Source organism: Frankliniella occidentalis, unplaced genomic scaffold (genome assembly GCF_000697945.3).
Source record: "Frankliniella occidentalis isolate FOCC.00 unplaced genomic scaffold, Focc_3.1 Scaffold39, whole genome shotgun sequence".
Lineage (NCBI taxonomy): Eukaryota > Metazoa > Arthropoda > Insecta > Thysanoptera > Thripidae > Frankliniella > Frankliniella occidentalis.
Genome location: NW_026267169.1, coordinates 2,167,502 through 2,180,684, shown reverse-complemented (window position 1 = coordinate 2,180,684; position 13,183 = coordinate 2,167,502). Strand labels below are relative to the sequence as shown.

Below are 13,183 nucleotides of genomic sequence, written 5' to 3'. Positions count from 1 at the left end.
CCCCTCCCCGGGCTTTCGTCTAACCTTGTCCCTGAATTCAAATGGAGAGAGCGGCGCGAGAGAGAGGCGCAGGTCAGTTCAATCAATAAAGCTTGTCGGTGGTCGCGTCCGGAAAGGGGAGGAGGGCGGGCGCCGAGGGAGAAGGAAAAATAAACGAGTAAAAAAAGCGCCAATGATCGGCTCGGCAGCCGTCCCATGCCATGTCGGCCGGCGTCGGCGCGTCGGCGCACCGCGAGTCGCTCTCCTTCTGAACGCATCCCGGTTGCCTGGGGGACGCCGGCCACAACACCACCAGGCCGCCCTCACCGCCCTTCACCCCTAACTACGCCTCCGAGGCGCGCGCGATGACGCGACGACGGGGAAGTGGTGCCCCGCAGGGGAGTCCAAGAAGGGGGCGCGACCAGTCGGAACTTAAATGCGACACATGCGAGCCCCCCCCCTCCCCCCGCTCAAAAGCTACACACACACACATGCGCACGCGTCCCGGGCGGCCCGCCAGGAGTGGCCACACCCCCCGAGTAGAAGAAAGGGACGAAATGGGAGGAGACACTCCCCGTTTCTCCTAACCCACCCAACCCAATTCTCTTCCGAATTAGAAAAGAACAACATTATGAGCTTTGCCAAATTGCTTCACCACCACCACCACCCAACCTCCCCCAAAGAAAAATCGGCGGCTGCAACCCCAGAGGCCCTTGGAAGGAAAACAGTGATAGAATCGGGGCTCACACATACAGAAAACTGCATTGCAAAAGTATGTCATCCCTGAAGGTCTCACTACATTTTGCGTGGTGCGTAACCGCCCCCTGTACCCGCGCAGGTGAAGGGGTCATGCATAAATCGTTAAAATAAAAGCGGCTCAAGTGAAGGTTTAATTCTGTCTGCGCGCCGGCCTGGCCCCCTTGGCACGGAACTTCCACGGGGCCTTACGTAACGGCCGGTGCAGGTCGGGCCAGCGACCGCGACCATGGTACCCCGGCTATTCCTCGAAATTCTCCGACCCGATTGACTGATCGACGTCTACATATTTCAGGGCATTCACTATCAAATATACTGTCGGTAAAAGTTGCTGTTTGGAAGCAGAGCCATACTGAAAAAAAAGGGTGTTTTTCCATCACGGTTTCACAATCACAACTATTGTCTTCTTGATCATCAATTTGATACTACAAGATGAGTCATATAGGAAATTAAATAGTTGGTCGGTACTTTCATCAACCATCGAGTAACTATTTAGAGGATGAATAAATACTTAAATTTATAGTGAGACCAGCCTAAGGTCCGTCTTTTCACAGCACGGGCAGCATAGGAGTTTGCAGGCGAGAGGGGGTGAGGAAAAGACGGACCTTAGGCTGGTCTGGCTATAAAAGGAACTGAGACAACTGAGAAAAATATGATTGGTTAAAAGGGCGCCTTTGTAAATCCAATGAACACTAGAAACGCAGATGACAGAATCTATATCTCAAACATTCTCAGGTTAGTCGGTTAGTCCAAGATATTCCACTCATCTCAATTTTGGCCAAGACATCCATTTGAACAATGCGTAAGATGACCAAATCAGAGAATGTAAGGGAAACTTTCTTGCGAGTATACATTTTAAAATGCCAAAAAAAACTCACCAATTGTTGGTAAATAGTATTCTTGTCTGCATGAAGCTCTTCATTCCAAAGGCACATTAGGGGGAGGGGACACAGCCAGTCTGTAACCTTGGCCTTTCTGATGATCGATCGTCGAAAAACTACACAGGCAGGGCAAAGATAATATTAAAGCCACAGAACACCGTGAAGCAAAAGAAACCGTGCTTTCACTTTATTTGCCCGGGTTTAATGAACAAAATAAAAACAAGTAATGTCTTTAACCTTTCTGAACTTTCATTCAAACCACACGACTTTACGACCTACATCACGCTAATCCTTGATGGGAGAGGTCTGCACGGTCATCCAACTCAATACAATTTAAAATTAAGATCATACGAAGCAACTTTCACTTATGAATCAAAAGAAAGCTTGTGAAAACCCTGGACAATCAAAGAATACGCAATCGGTGTACATCTTCGGCATTTCACAGCAGACGAAGTTTGCTCTGGAAACGGAAACCGAACTGAGCCAAACAGTCAACATACAAGATGGCGGCCTCCGAGGAAAGACAGCATGGGTTGAAATTCAAAAGAAAACGAAAGAAATCTTTTCTTCAAAATGCCAAAGGGTTTGGTAAAAAGGGAAAATATGGTCATGGGACACAATTGGACCAGGACACATATGATTACTTCATTCGTGTGTTAGAATTGCTCAGAGGAGACTTTGACAATCCTGAGGATAAAGGTTAGGTTCTGTTTATGTTTGAAATAGTTTTCTGTAGTAACACTGTGCTGAAATTATTTTGTGCTTTTGTCAGAATCTCTGGTTAAAAATGCGTTGGACCAAACTGAAGGGAGTGAGGTCGACCAGAGCAGTAATCAAGTGGGAGCAAGATTGATCGAAGCTCTGATTAAGCTGGCTCCTCCTTCAGCGTTACCACGATTCATGGATATATTTGCATCCAACTTAAGAGTTGTTGCAACTAATAGATTTGCAAGTCATGTACTTCAAAGCTTAATAGCAACTGTTTCAAAGTTTGCTCTAGTAAGTCAATGACATTTTATTGATATCATTATATAATGTTTCTTATTTTTAGTCTATTTGATTTCCACTTTCTATTTTTCAGGATAGATTTAATAATAAGAAAACCACTGAAAATTCTCTTGAAAGTTCTGATGAAAATTTAACTGAGGCAATTGCAACTGATTGGGTGATTAAAATAGCAAAGTTTGCTTTAAATAATTTAGAAGAGTTTTTGTGGGATGAATATGCAAACCATGTTATCAGAACAGTACTACTTAGCCTAGCTGGTATTCCACCCAGTGACACAGATTCCAATTGGGCCGCCAATCAAAAACAAAAAGGCTCTGTACCAGCAGTGTTTTCATCATCATTTTCAAAAACTGAAGATGAACCAAAGGAAGAAGATTTTCCACTTCCAAAAGGTTTCTCAGATGTCTTGAAGGACTTCTTCAAACGCATATCTTCCCTTCCCCAATTTTCTGGTATGTGATGTAGTAATGTCGCTTTCTCCATACTATACTCAAAAGCATCTAACACGAAATATTTTCTTGTAGAACTAGCTTATAGCAACACTACTTCGGCCCTTCTTCAGACGTTGCTCACAGCCTTATCAAAAGTCCATCCAAAATTAAAAAAGAAACTCATCAAACAACTTATTGATCAAGCATTTTGTACAAAGATAACTGAGGAAGACGACAAGAAGGATTCAGGTGGTACATTAACACCTCTTCAAATTACTCATGTCTTGTATGAATTAAAAATTATAAATGTTGACATTTACAGAGGAGACTCCAGGAATATCCCCTGTCTTTACCACTGATGCATCTATAAGACTTTTAGAGGCAGCATTAGAACACGCTTCGACAAAATATGTTACTCAAATTTATGCAATGTGTTTTATGGGTCATCTCATTGACTTGGCCACTGACTTAGCAACAAATTTTTGTGTTCAGCGACTTTTAGCAAGCATAAGTGATAAGAATGAGGTGAGTTTCATGTTGGTTATGTTATTTTACTGCTGTTGTTTAATACTTTCAATCTTTTGAGAGCTGATATTTTGCCCTTCTCTAGTTTGAAGCGCTGTTTGATGAAATTGCACCTGGAATAGATAAAATTATTGCCAGTGGTAAAAGTGGGGTATTACTTGCACTCTGCCAAGCTTGCAAACGCTTATCAGCAAAGCAAGGGCCATTCATTGAAGTAAGTAAAACCATTTCCTGTAACAATTTAAAGCAATTTGCATTTGTTCTAGAATAATTGATTATGCTCTTTCAAATCTAATTTGTAGCAACTGATGAAAGCACTGGACTGCTATGAACCTGCAGATCGTCGCCCCCTGATCACACCTTTGTGTGTAAGGCTGTGCACCTTTGAAGCTTTTAAGACACCGGAAAATGTCACACCTTCTGAACCTGTAGCAAAGGATGGAGTGTCTAAGTCAAAATTTAACCTTCATGGCTCCCTTATAGTTCAGAGTATGCTTACTTTCAACAAACCAATCAAGGTGAGGACATGAAAATTCTTTCATGTGAAGTTGTTAGTATTTGTCCGTTATGTTATTTAATTTTATTCTTTACATTTCAGATTGTTAACAGTTTACTAGAAATGCCGGGTTCAGAACTAAAAACACTCATGTGTGACACAAAAGGTTGTCATATAATGGATGCTTTTGTTAAAAGTGAATTTGTTGGTGAGAAGAGCAGAGAACGTCTTCTTCACAGATTATTGGTGAGTATCCATTAGTTCTTAGTAAGAAATATAACATCACAAATTACTTGCCAAATAAATCAAGATTTTATCCATCTATCACTTTTGCAGGGATCTTACGTTGCATTAGCCTGCTCTAAACATGGATCTCGAGCGTTAGAAGCTTTATATGGTGTGTCCTCTTTGAAAAATCAGATGAAAATTATGGAAGAACTGGCTGGCAGGGAGAATCTTGTGACAGGAACAGATTCGGGTCGCATAATTGCTAACAAATGGTCCCTAGATTTGTTCCGCCATAGAAGAAATGAGTGGAAGCAGCTACAATCTCGTAAAGAACGTACCAAGGACATGTTTGCAGATATTATAGGACCATCTAAATCATAGTTCTTACCCTTTATAAATGTTATAGCAAATAAACTTCTACTAAAAATAAATTTATAATTCATTTTATTGGTAACCATGGCACATACAGTGAGAATTACAATTTTATTAACAGCTGAAGTTAGTCTTTTACAAGAATAGAACACCATACTGATATGAACAAATTCAATATATTTTTTAAAAACTATTTCTGTCTACATTTGTGTTACAAACACAATAACAAGAGTAATATAAAATGGCATTCATGTTTAGAAAAAAGTAAAAAGCATAGAAATGCACTAATTACAAAGAATTCCAACATAATGGAAAATATTGTATTTACCGTGGCTCTCTCTCTCTCTATAGGGTGGATATCACAACTTCCTTAGGCAGAAAATTTGAAACATATCACACAAAAAGAAAAAAAAAATGTGTGCAGGCACAAGCTTTTCTGAAAATTGCTCAGAGTAAGAAAAACGTGTAGAGATCATGAATTAAATGCTCAGTTTTTCAACAGACCAGGTTTAGTACACTAAATCATTTGATGCTCTCAATTTAAAAACAAAAATAGTAAAAAAAAAAATCCATGATTGTATTATAATTACAAAGATCTTTGACAGCAAACAACATACCCTTTACTAGCTAGTACACCCCGGCATTTGACTTGAACTTGGTAACGGAATATCCATACCAAGCTAAAAGGGAGTTGTGGTTCAATGACTTGTTTCATTGAATCTTTGGGGAGTATATCTGAAAAATCAGAGAGAGACAATGAATTGAGTCTGCATAGGATACAATATTCTACTCATAAGAAAAAAATTAAATTAAAATTAAGGTGGAATACCTGCAGGATCACTAGTAGTATTCAATTGAACATCATTTTGCTTGGAAAATTCTTGAAGAGCAGGAGGAACAACACAACAAGTGGCTAGATTCACTTGTACAATGCTGGGTTTCACCTAAGGAAAAAACATGTTTACGTTAATGTCTAACTGCAATGCTTTAACTAATAACACATTCAGTTTTACCTTTGCCCAGTTGTAGAGTGAGATAAAGAGTTGAGTATCAATGTTGCTTAGGCCAACACTAATAATCTTCTTGCTGTCTACAAAATCTTCTAAGACTCTCCAAAGTTCCTGATGATATTTGTTTGAGTTAGTGACAAATATTAATACTAATTTGAAAAAATATAAATACTTTAAAAAAATTAATACAAACCTGGAGACATGAAAGGGACTTTTCAGTCATTGTCTCCGGACAAGCCAATACAAGAGAATCAATGGTGTCAGTTGCCAGAGATGACAATGCTAAAAGTAAGTAAGTTATAAGAAAATGTTCAAAATCATCAAACTGGTTGATAATTTAATGGTCTGACTTTACCTCCATTGACAGCATTTAAAAGGGACTCTTTGTCTGTTTTAGTGACAAATACTTTCACATTTATTTTGAGGTCTTTTTTGTCCTCTACGTCGAATGAATTTGCCAATTCACTGTTGTTCTTTAGTGGACCAATCTAGGAAAATGGCAGTGATTAAAAAATTTAATTTAGATTTGGCAGTAGGTTTAAATATGCAAAAAGAGATAATCAAGAACAACTACCTTCAATAATCCATCATCGAGTGCTGGTGGAGGATCTGGGCTTTCTTTTGCGACAATTTTCAAGCATTCGACGAGCTGAGAGAGAGCGGTTGGAATGAGTTAATAAACAATAAGACTTAAACTGCTGACAAAAAAAAATTGTAACTTCACCCGCTTCTTAAATACAAGTATGATTGCATAACTTAGAAATCAGCATTACCTCGTCGACAGGACTTTGCCACACTTTCAGCATGATATTGTTCATATTGAGCATATTTCCAGTTTCAATGTGGATCGTTTTAGCCTTGTCGCTAACGCTGTGCAACATTTTTGACAATGTTGTGCAGTGTCACGAGAGATATCTTCACACTTTCTAAACAAACAGACAGACGAAGTAGGCAGACGAACGTGCCAACACCGTACGCACTTCAAGAAGACTGACTGACGACTGACTGCTCTGCTGTGCTGACTAGCACTAGCTATCCCAGTCCCAGGATCAAAGGATCCTTGAGCAGCCGAACCGAAAGCCGACCTTCCCGATCCCGATCCTCGGGACCTAGGGATCCCGATCGGAGTCCCGCGAGTAATCCCGAATGTCCCGAGTTCACCCATTATGCGCACTACCATCTGCAAATAAGGGAAAGCATTTCTATGGACAAGGGAAGGCAGTGATCTGTGTTCATTTGTTTCGAGATTTGAAAATTTGCGGGATTATTCCGTTGTAAGCGAAGCGGTTCTAATAGTCAGAAACACTACAGCTACAGCCATGAAAACGGACTTCGTTAAGTCTGCCGTTAATGTGTTTTATCAATCCAAGATCCTTACAGTGTGAGTGGCGATTTCGAGGTGGAAATGAAGGTTTTAATTATTCGCCGGTGGAGTTGGGTTTTCCCCATTATCAATATGCCACAAAATAACAAGGTAATTGAAGATATAATTTTATTTGACTTTCAGAAGTAATAGGGCAAGAAAGAAATACATATCACAAGGGTATGGGAATGGTCCCTCTGTTTTGTAACTCTTTAAAGGCACTGCTCTGGAAGGACGTGGACGGTTACTAATAATTGGTACACATGAGCTCTAACTAATCTCATACCTTAAAAACAAACTTACAAGAAGATAAAGGGAATGTAAACTCAACATTTGAAGTGATGTACATGACTGTTGTGTTCAATAATTAAATGGAGGGGCTAAATCAAATTTAAATGGCAAGATAGTGTCCACAAACTGCTATATAACAGTAAAATGATCGGAAATGATACAAGCAGGGAAAACACTTTGGTCTAAGCTGACTGATGTCACCTTGACAGCTATGTTGCTACCAAGTCGACTATATTTAGACTCAGAATTTCAAATGGACATCATTTTGACTTCAGTGTTCTCCTTGGTTAGAGAAATAAGACAATTTTGACACAAAACAGAACTACTTAAAAATTCAATTGATATTGAAAGACAAAAACTTTAAAAGACAAAGTCTTAGCCTTAAGAATTAGAAATATCCATCAGTCTTTTCAAAATCTAACTACCTCAACAATGGCACATAGTGATAAAAATATTTCAATATAAAATTCAAAAATGATAAAATTAATTCATAACAAACATATGAACAAATATAATTCTGAAGTGATTAAATATAAATTGATCAATAGCTCATTAAAAGAATTCATCAACACAAACATGGATAAAATAGCAAAGTATTATAACAGGTTTGGCCCATCTAGAAAATACTATATATGAATCAAACTTTTTCATAAAGAATATCAGCTTTTTCATCACAACTTGATTGACTTGCTTAAATATGTAAAACTCTAAAATTACTGGGTTGGCTTGTTATTTACTGTGTATAGAAGTAATATTAAAACTGTTCTCCTGAACTTTATAATTGCATCTAAGTGTGGATTCAGAGTTTACAAAAGGCAAGCATAATGTTCGCACCCCGTGCATCGACTTTCTTCACACCTATCATGATAATCGCTCTTGCCATTTGTAAACTCCAATCCCTCCTTTTAAAAAAACAATATAGTTCATAATTATGGCTGTGAAGAAATTACAATATTGCCAAGATAAAATGAGGCACTTACTAGGATTGATTTTCAAGAGGTGTTTGTTACTGGCTTAATTAACACAGATTTTTTTTTTGTTCTTTTCTCCTTTTAGTTTTAAGGCTGGTTGTCTTATTTAGAATACTGCTTTTTAATGTAAGACCAGATTTCTTTCTGAATCACAGAAGAAATTTGATGTGAATATGATAAAATACATGTGATTCTGCTAAGTTGGGTAACCTTTCATTTATCAGCAGCAGCCCAAGACCCTTTCCTGCTCTCCAGGAGACGGCCCTTTATCCAACTGAACTGCAGCACTTAACGGTGGTGGGGGCTGCAGAATTGCTGTTGGGCTCCCAGCTTCTGAGGAGTCATAGATTCGCAAGCTTGTGCATTGGCTGTCTTCACTCAGCTTGATCATTCCAATGGCTGAGTTAAGGAAGACCTCTTCAATGCCTATTGAACAATTTTATTATATATTGTAAAATTAAGTTATTTTATCATAAAAAGTCAACAGTTTTACAAACCTTCATCATGTAATGCAGATGTTTCAAAGTACGTTCCTCCAATAGATACTGCATATTGGTGGGCTTCTTCTCTCAGAACTTTCCTCTGATTAACAAGGTCTGTCTTGTTGCCAACTAGTGCAAGGACCATAGGCTCTTCTACATTTCTTTGCAGTTCTAAGAAACATTTATGAAAATATTTTACAAATATGAATAGCAAAATTATTTTGAAAACCTTAAAAAGAAGTGAAATTGAAGTAAAATAGTACCTTTCACCCAATTTTTAATGGCGGTGAATGTGTGATACTGAGTTATATCAAAGACCAACAATGCAGCATTAGCATTCCTATAGTACATTGGCGCCATGGATCGAAATCGTTCTTGACCAGCTGTGTCCCAAACCTAATTTAACACCAAGACATTAGATAACTTACTCATGTTCATGAAAATTATGACACCTGCTCGGTCAGAACGCTTAATCTAAAAGATGTCTAAAGTTTGGCTAAGGTCCATTTCTGGATCACGTAGAAGTCTACGTCAATTTCAATATGATCTGAAAGTACAACAAGACCAACTTTAGACGGATGTCTTCTAGATGTTGCGTTTCTGACAGGGTGTTTTTTGTATCACCATTTATACCTGTAATTTTACTCTTGTGTCATCAATGTTTATCTTGCAAGTAAAGAATGATGCACCAATTGTAGGACTAATGTGATGGCTGAACATTTTCCCAATGTAACGCACAACCATGCTAGTCTTCCCAACACCTATACAACAAAACAGAGTATCTAGTCAACAATACATAGTTATATTGGGGGGGCAAAAAATGACAATTTCAAGGAAGGTTGAAGGAAGATTTTAGCTAAAAGACATATTTATAATTGATTTTGAGTTGGATTCGAAATATGATGTCTTATGATACACGTTCAGTAAACCTTTGGAATCCAGAAAGCAAAGACTAGTGATTACATAAGAGAGCACACATCGTCTATGAAATGATCAAATATTACCTTGAGATCCAAGAACGACAATTTTGCCTTCGATCGTCCTCATCTTAAGAGGTCTTTTTAAAAGTATGACTGGAGTAAATTCCTACAATATTAATATTCCTCCACAATACATTTATCACCGGACATAAGCCGGAGGTAGACGTTGCCTAGTTTTGACCTAGCCCTCTGGAGAGCGGGGAGCGGCTGTTTTGCGGTTGTGCGTCGAGTCGTCTGTCTTTGTTTATTTTCTTTGAGCAGACGTTCAGGGTATGAGAAATTTACGGTTCTACAACCATCATGAGAAACTTCCCGTAACAAACCAATGAATGGATGAATGGACCAAACAGAACAGACAAAATCCCAATTCATTTGCATAAAGCATCTGGAATCTGGAGCAGAAGTCCAAGTAGCCCGGAGTACCTTTCAAAAAGCTTCTTTCTTGCTACTGTTTTGGTACACCATTGGTTACACAGCTGACAACAGGTTGGTCTATTGGATACATAAGGGGGAGAAATATTTGTGAAGTTAGCAAAAAATGGCATGTTGTCTTTTATTATTCATATTGAATTATAATAAACAATTTTTCAAATTGTATAAAACTCACATAAGGGTGAAATGAAAATACATGATAAAAAATGCTTAATGAACATCCACATTGACCAAAAAAATGTTGCCATCAGAAAACTTCTAAAGAGATTCAAGTCAAGATTAGTCAGTTTATCCTGGCAATGATTAAAAAACAAAATAGATGGAATACTCACAGAAAAGTTCTCTAAGGCAAAAACATAGTGAAAACTAGGGGAACAAAAATTTAAATGCAGAACCTTATTACATAAAGGGATGATGGTGATGCGGGCACGGGCAATGCAATTGATTTGGGAAGAGAAATAACTAACATTATTTGGCACCTTAAACTTTTAAACTAAAAACCATGCTGAGAAACTGTTCGTAATGAATAGTGATGACACCGTCTTGATCAGTGTCATATTGACGAAAAGCTGATGTCAAAGTCTTGAAAAAAGAAAGGAAAAAGAAGGGTATTATTTACAAGTAATACTATTACATACAGATGAATATAAAAAGTTAAGTTACTCACATATAATACAATGCAGCACTGAATGAAGTCATCAAAAAATATAACTCCATTTCCACTACGGTCGTATTTTCGTAGTAGAATATCTATGATGCCATCATTCAATCGATATCCAAAAGTGACAAGTGCTGTTTTCAGTTCATTTCTGTCAATATTGCCTGAATTGTCTCTGTCAAATGAACGAAAACAATTTTGCCAGTCTGTCACATACTTCCATAAAGCACCAAAGTCTTCGAAGGAAACCTGCCCTCGGTTTTGCTTGTCAAACATTCCTGAATACAAAAACATCAAAATCAGTTGCCATTCATAAACATTCAAATTATTATTGGGGACAAAATCTCGAGACCACTTCCACTTACCAATCATTAGCCTTACGGTTTCTGGATTGAAGGGTGTCCATGTTCCATTAGATAGAGCAACTTGCAGTTCTTCAGCCGAAATATATCCACTACGATCTCTATCCACTCTGTCAAACAGAAATAAAGAATTAAAAACATTCTAACCTTACCTACCTAGCTCTTTCCAGATATTGCATTTAAATATTTGATCACCTACCTGTTGAACACATCCCACAGAAACTCTCGTGAGGGCATTTGAGATGCGAACGCCATTCTTGCCGCTGTCTCCGGTGTAAATCACTGCAAAATACGGCGGACCCAAAGATATAGGAACTCTTGGGGACTGTTGTCAACGAATGTGACTCACGCGCCAAAGGGGAAAGTCAAGTTTTGCGTGACGCAAGATATGACGTGTCTCGCAGACAGTGGATCACGTCGTCTGCACTGCAGCAGCCAGGTACCGACGTCACGCCCCGCGGTGCGAATAGCGCGGCGCCCTCTATACGCACCTCCAAGTTCGATGATGAGCGGGTCGTTCAAAACTAGCTGTGTCGCCCCTCGGAATTTTCGATATTTTGTCATCATTACAATCGCGTCATGGCCTCATTTTGTAATTGACTGCAGCGATAAGAGCTCAAGTGACAGTGGGTGTGCTCACGAGTACTTTGTGTTGGGTGGTGGGTGTGTCCTTGCCGCTGGTCGTCAAGTCACGATCGGCATTCCCTCCGGTCGCGTCAAATGGGTTGCCTACCCGTTCGGCGCGTGAAGTGCGTCGTGCACAGCCGCCCGCGCCGTAGGCAACTTGTCGCGCGCGCCCGACTGCCTATTGCCTGCCGCGCGGGGAGGCAGTTCCTCCAGCCCGCCCCGCTCGCTCGCGCGGCGTGCGTGCGTGCGCTTTGCGCTCGTAAACGTCGTAAACCCGAGGGAGGCGCGCTCCCTCCCGGAAGCGGCTGGTCTGGAATAGGCAAATGGCTCCCGGGGGAACTTGGACGTGGTAATATCCGGCGAGCATCGACTGTCGGCAAAGTACTCTGCTCGGTGGAAGGGCCGGGCCGGGGGCGAGCGCAAGAGTGTGCTCGATACCATGCGTTCGAAAACTTTATCTTCCGCCATCTTTACGACAGAACGTTAGCCTAGACGAGGCCCGTCGTGGGCCCCTGCCCACCGTCGTGGGCTGCTGTACCGTAACGCCGGACTGGGTCGGCCCGGCCCCGGCCCGGGGATGGGCGGCGGGCAGGCCCGCGGAGGAGGTAATTTCAGCAGCAGATATGCACCCGGCCTATGGGCCTGCCAACGGGATTCGAATCCTCGACACGCGTCGTTTCACCAACGTTTGAGGAGCGCAAAATTTTGGCCATGATGTCCATACGGCTCGATGCCAACAAACGAGCCCTGCATCGGGCAAGGTACCTCGAGGTACCTCCAGCGGCCCGTGTGCGCCCCGAGGTGCGCCCCGAGGTGCGCCCCGAGGTGCGCCCCGAGGTGTGCCCCAAGGTGCGCCCTCGCATTGGGGCCACCGCGTCGCCGTGCAGCATCGCGTGAGCACAGCGATGGGCGCCGCCCGACAAGTTGTAATTGGACGCGGAGTCGTCGAAATTAGGGCAATTATTTCATCGGCGCCCTCGTCGCCATCAATTGCGAACAACTTGCCTCCCCCCCCCTTCCCCTCTTTTCTATTCTTTTACGCCCTCTTTTAATTTTGTTATTACTTCTTTTAAATCAATTAAAGTCCGGTTTGTCCCATCCACGCGAGTCTTCTTTTTCACTCAGACAAGTGGTTTGTGTCCGGTTAATAGGATGCCGCGGCCGGCCGGCGTCCGGCGCAAAGTGAACGGTTTGTCGCTAATAAAAGACCCGGGAATGACTTTATAGAGGAACGCAAAAAAATAAAATACACGCTTGAGTAGAAAGGTGGAGAACAAAGAAAAGTGTGTGTGGGGGGAATAGATGGAATACTCACAGAAAAGTTCTCTAAG

The 13,183-nt window shown here is 40.8% G+C and overlaps 5 protein-coding genes across 6 annotated transcripts in view; 1 reads left to right on the top strand and 4 right to left on the bottom strand.

Annotated features, from left to right (window-relative positions):
- The window catches only part of LOC113202606 (oxidative stress-induced growth inhibitor 2), a gene marked incomplete in the record, with an annotated part of 39,474 nt that extends 37,429 nt beyond the window's left edge, over positions 1-2,045 (bottom strand). Inside the window, 2 exon segments of the mRNA XM_052266423.1 lie at positions 1,614-1,732; positions 1,896-2,045.
- Positions 2,046-2,114: 69 nt separating this feature from the next.
- On the top strand, positions 2,115-4,735 carry LOC113202605 (nucleolar protein 9). Its single transcript, XM_026416910.2, has 9 exons — positions 2,115-2,315; positions 2,389-2,615; positions 2,698-3,076; positions 3,149-3,304; positions 3,378-3,580; positions 3,666-3,794; positions 3,883-4,098; positions 4,179-4,322; positions 4,413-4,735. Exons 1-9 carry the CDS (start codon positions 2,120-2,122, stop codon positions 4,683-4,685), a joined length of 1,923 nt encoding a protein of 640 aa, XP_026272695.1. The 5' UTR covers positions 2,115-2,119; the 3' UTR covers positions 4,686-4,735.
- On the bottom strand, positions 4,732-6,821 carry LOC113202607 (glutamate--cysteine ligase regulatory subunit). The gene is made up of 7 exons (XM_026416912.2): positions 6,460-6,821; positions 6,261-6,335; positions 6,042-6,174; positions 5,880-5,968; positions 5,690-5,797; positions 5,506-5,620; positions 4,732-5,411 (listed from the first exon to the last, which is right to left on the bottom strand). The coding sequence occupies exons 1-7, from the start codon at positions 6,565-6,567 to the stop codon at positions 5,263-5,265; spliced, it is 777 nt and encodes a 258-aa protein (XP_026272697.1). The 5' UTR covers positions 6,568-6,821; the 3' UTR covers positions 4,732-5,262.
- A 343-nt stretch (positions 6,822-7,164) lies between these two features.
- On the bottom strand, positions 7,165-10,030 carry LOC113202608 (ras-related protein Rab-22A). Its single transcript, XM_026416913.2, has 5 exons — positions 9,798-10,030; positions 9,427-9,554; positions 9,057-9,189; positions 8,809-8,964; positions 7,165-8,737 (listed from the first exon to the last, which is right to left on the bottom strand). Exons 1-5 carry the CDS (start codon positions 9,838-9,840, stop codon positions 8,532-8,534), a joined length of 666 nt encoding a protein of 221 aa, XP_026272698.1. The 5' UTR covers positions 9,841-10,030; the 3' UTR covers positions 7,165-8,531.
- A 271-nt stretch (positions 10,031-10,301) lies between these two features.
- On the bottom strand, positions 10,302-11,644 carry LOC113202622 (programmed cell death protein 6). Of its 2 annotated transcripts, XM_026416938.2 has the most exons (4): positions 11,425-11,629; positions 11,229-11,335; positions 10,873-11,141; positions 10,302-10,787 (listed from the first exon to the last, which is right to left on the bottom strand). In XM_026416938.2, exons 1-4 carry the CDS (start codon positions 11,478-11,480, stop codon positions 10,686-10,688), a joined length of 534 nt encoding a protein of 177 aa, XP_026272723.1. In that variant the 5' UTR covers positions 11,481-11,629; the 3' UTR covers positions 10,302-10,685. The 2 variants fall into 2 exon arrangements, with proteins under 2 accessions (XP_026272723.1, XP_026272722.1); XM_026416937.2 differs by having other exon boundaries at positions 10,873-11,335; positions 11,425-11,644.
- Between the last annotated feature and the right edge of the window lie 1,539 nt (positions 11,645-13,183).

What these genes read in the sequence shown, in the direction of transcription:
- LOC113202607 (XM_026416912.2), bottom strand. Translation starts at nt 6,567, where the DNA reads ATGTTGCACAGCGTTAGCGACAAGGCTAAAACGATCCACATTGAAACT. An exon ending in TCGATGATGGATTATTGAAG is followed by an intron (nt 6,175 to 6,260) that starts GTAGTTGTTCTT and finishes CCATTTTCCTAG; the next exon opens with ATTGGTCCACTAAAGAACAA. An exon ending in AGTCCCTTTCATGTCTCCAG is followed by an intron (nt 5,798 to 5,879) that starts GTTTGTATTAAT and finishes AAATATCATCAG; the next exon opens with GAACTTTGGAGAGTCTTAGA.
- LOC113202622 (XM_026416937.2), bottom strand. Translation starts at nt 11,480, where the DNA reads ATGGCGTTCGCATCTCAAATGCCCTCACGAGAGTTTCTGTGGGATGTG. An exon ending in CTGTGGGATGTGTTCAACAG is followed by an intron (nt 11,336 to 11,424) that starts GTAGGTGATCAA and finishes TCTGTTTGACAG; the next exon opens with AGTGGATAGAGATCGTAGTG. An exon ending in AGTGCTGCATTGTATTATAT is followed by an intron (nt 10,788 to 10,872) that starts GTGAGTAACTTA and finishes TCTTTTTTCAAG; the next exon opens with ACTTTGACATCAGCTTTTCG.
- LOC113202608 (XM_026416913.2), bottom strand. Translation starts at nt 9,840, where the DNA reads ATGAGGACGATCGAAGGCAAAATTGTCGTTCTTGGATCTCAAG. An exon ending in ACACAAGAGTAAAATTACAG is followed by an intron (nt 9,190 to 9,426) that starts GTATAAATGGTG and finishes GTGTTAAATTAG; the next exon opens with GTTTGGGACACAGCTGGTCA. An exon ending in CATTAAAAATTGGGTGAAAG is followed by an intron (nt 8,965 to 9,056) that starts GTACTATTTTAC and finishes AATGTTTCTTAG; the next exon opens with AACTGCAAAGAAATGTAGAA.
- LOC113202605 (XM_026416910.2), top strand. Translation starts at nt 2,120, where the DNA reads ATGGCGGCCTCCGAGGAAAGACAGCATGGGTTGAAATTCAAAAGAAAA. An exon ending in TGACAATCCTGAGGATAAAG is followed by an intron (nt 2,316 to 2,388) that starts GTTAGGTTCTGT and finishes TGCTTTTGTCAG; the next exon opens with AATCTCTGGTTAAAAATGCG. An exon ending in GCATAAGTGATAAGAATGAG is followed by an intron (nt 3,581 to 3,665) that starts GTGAGTTTCATG and finishes GCCCTTCTCTAG; the next exon opens with TTTGAAGCGCTGTTTGATGA.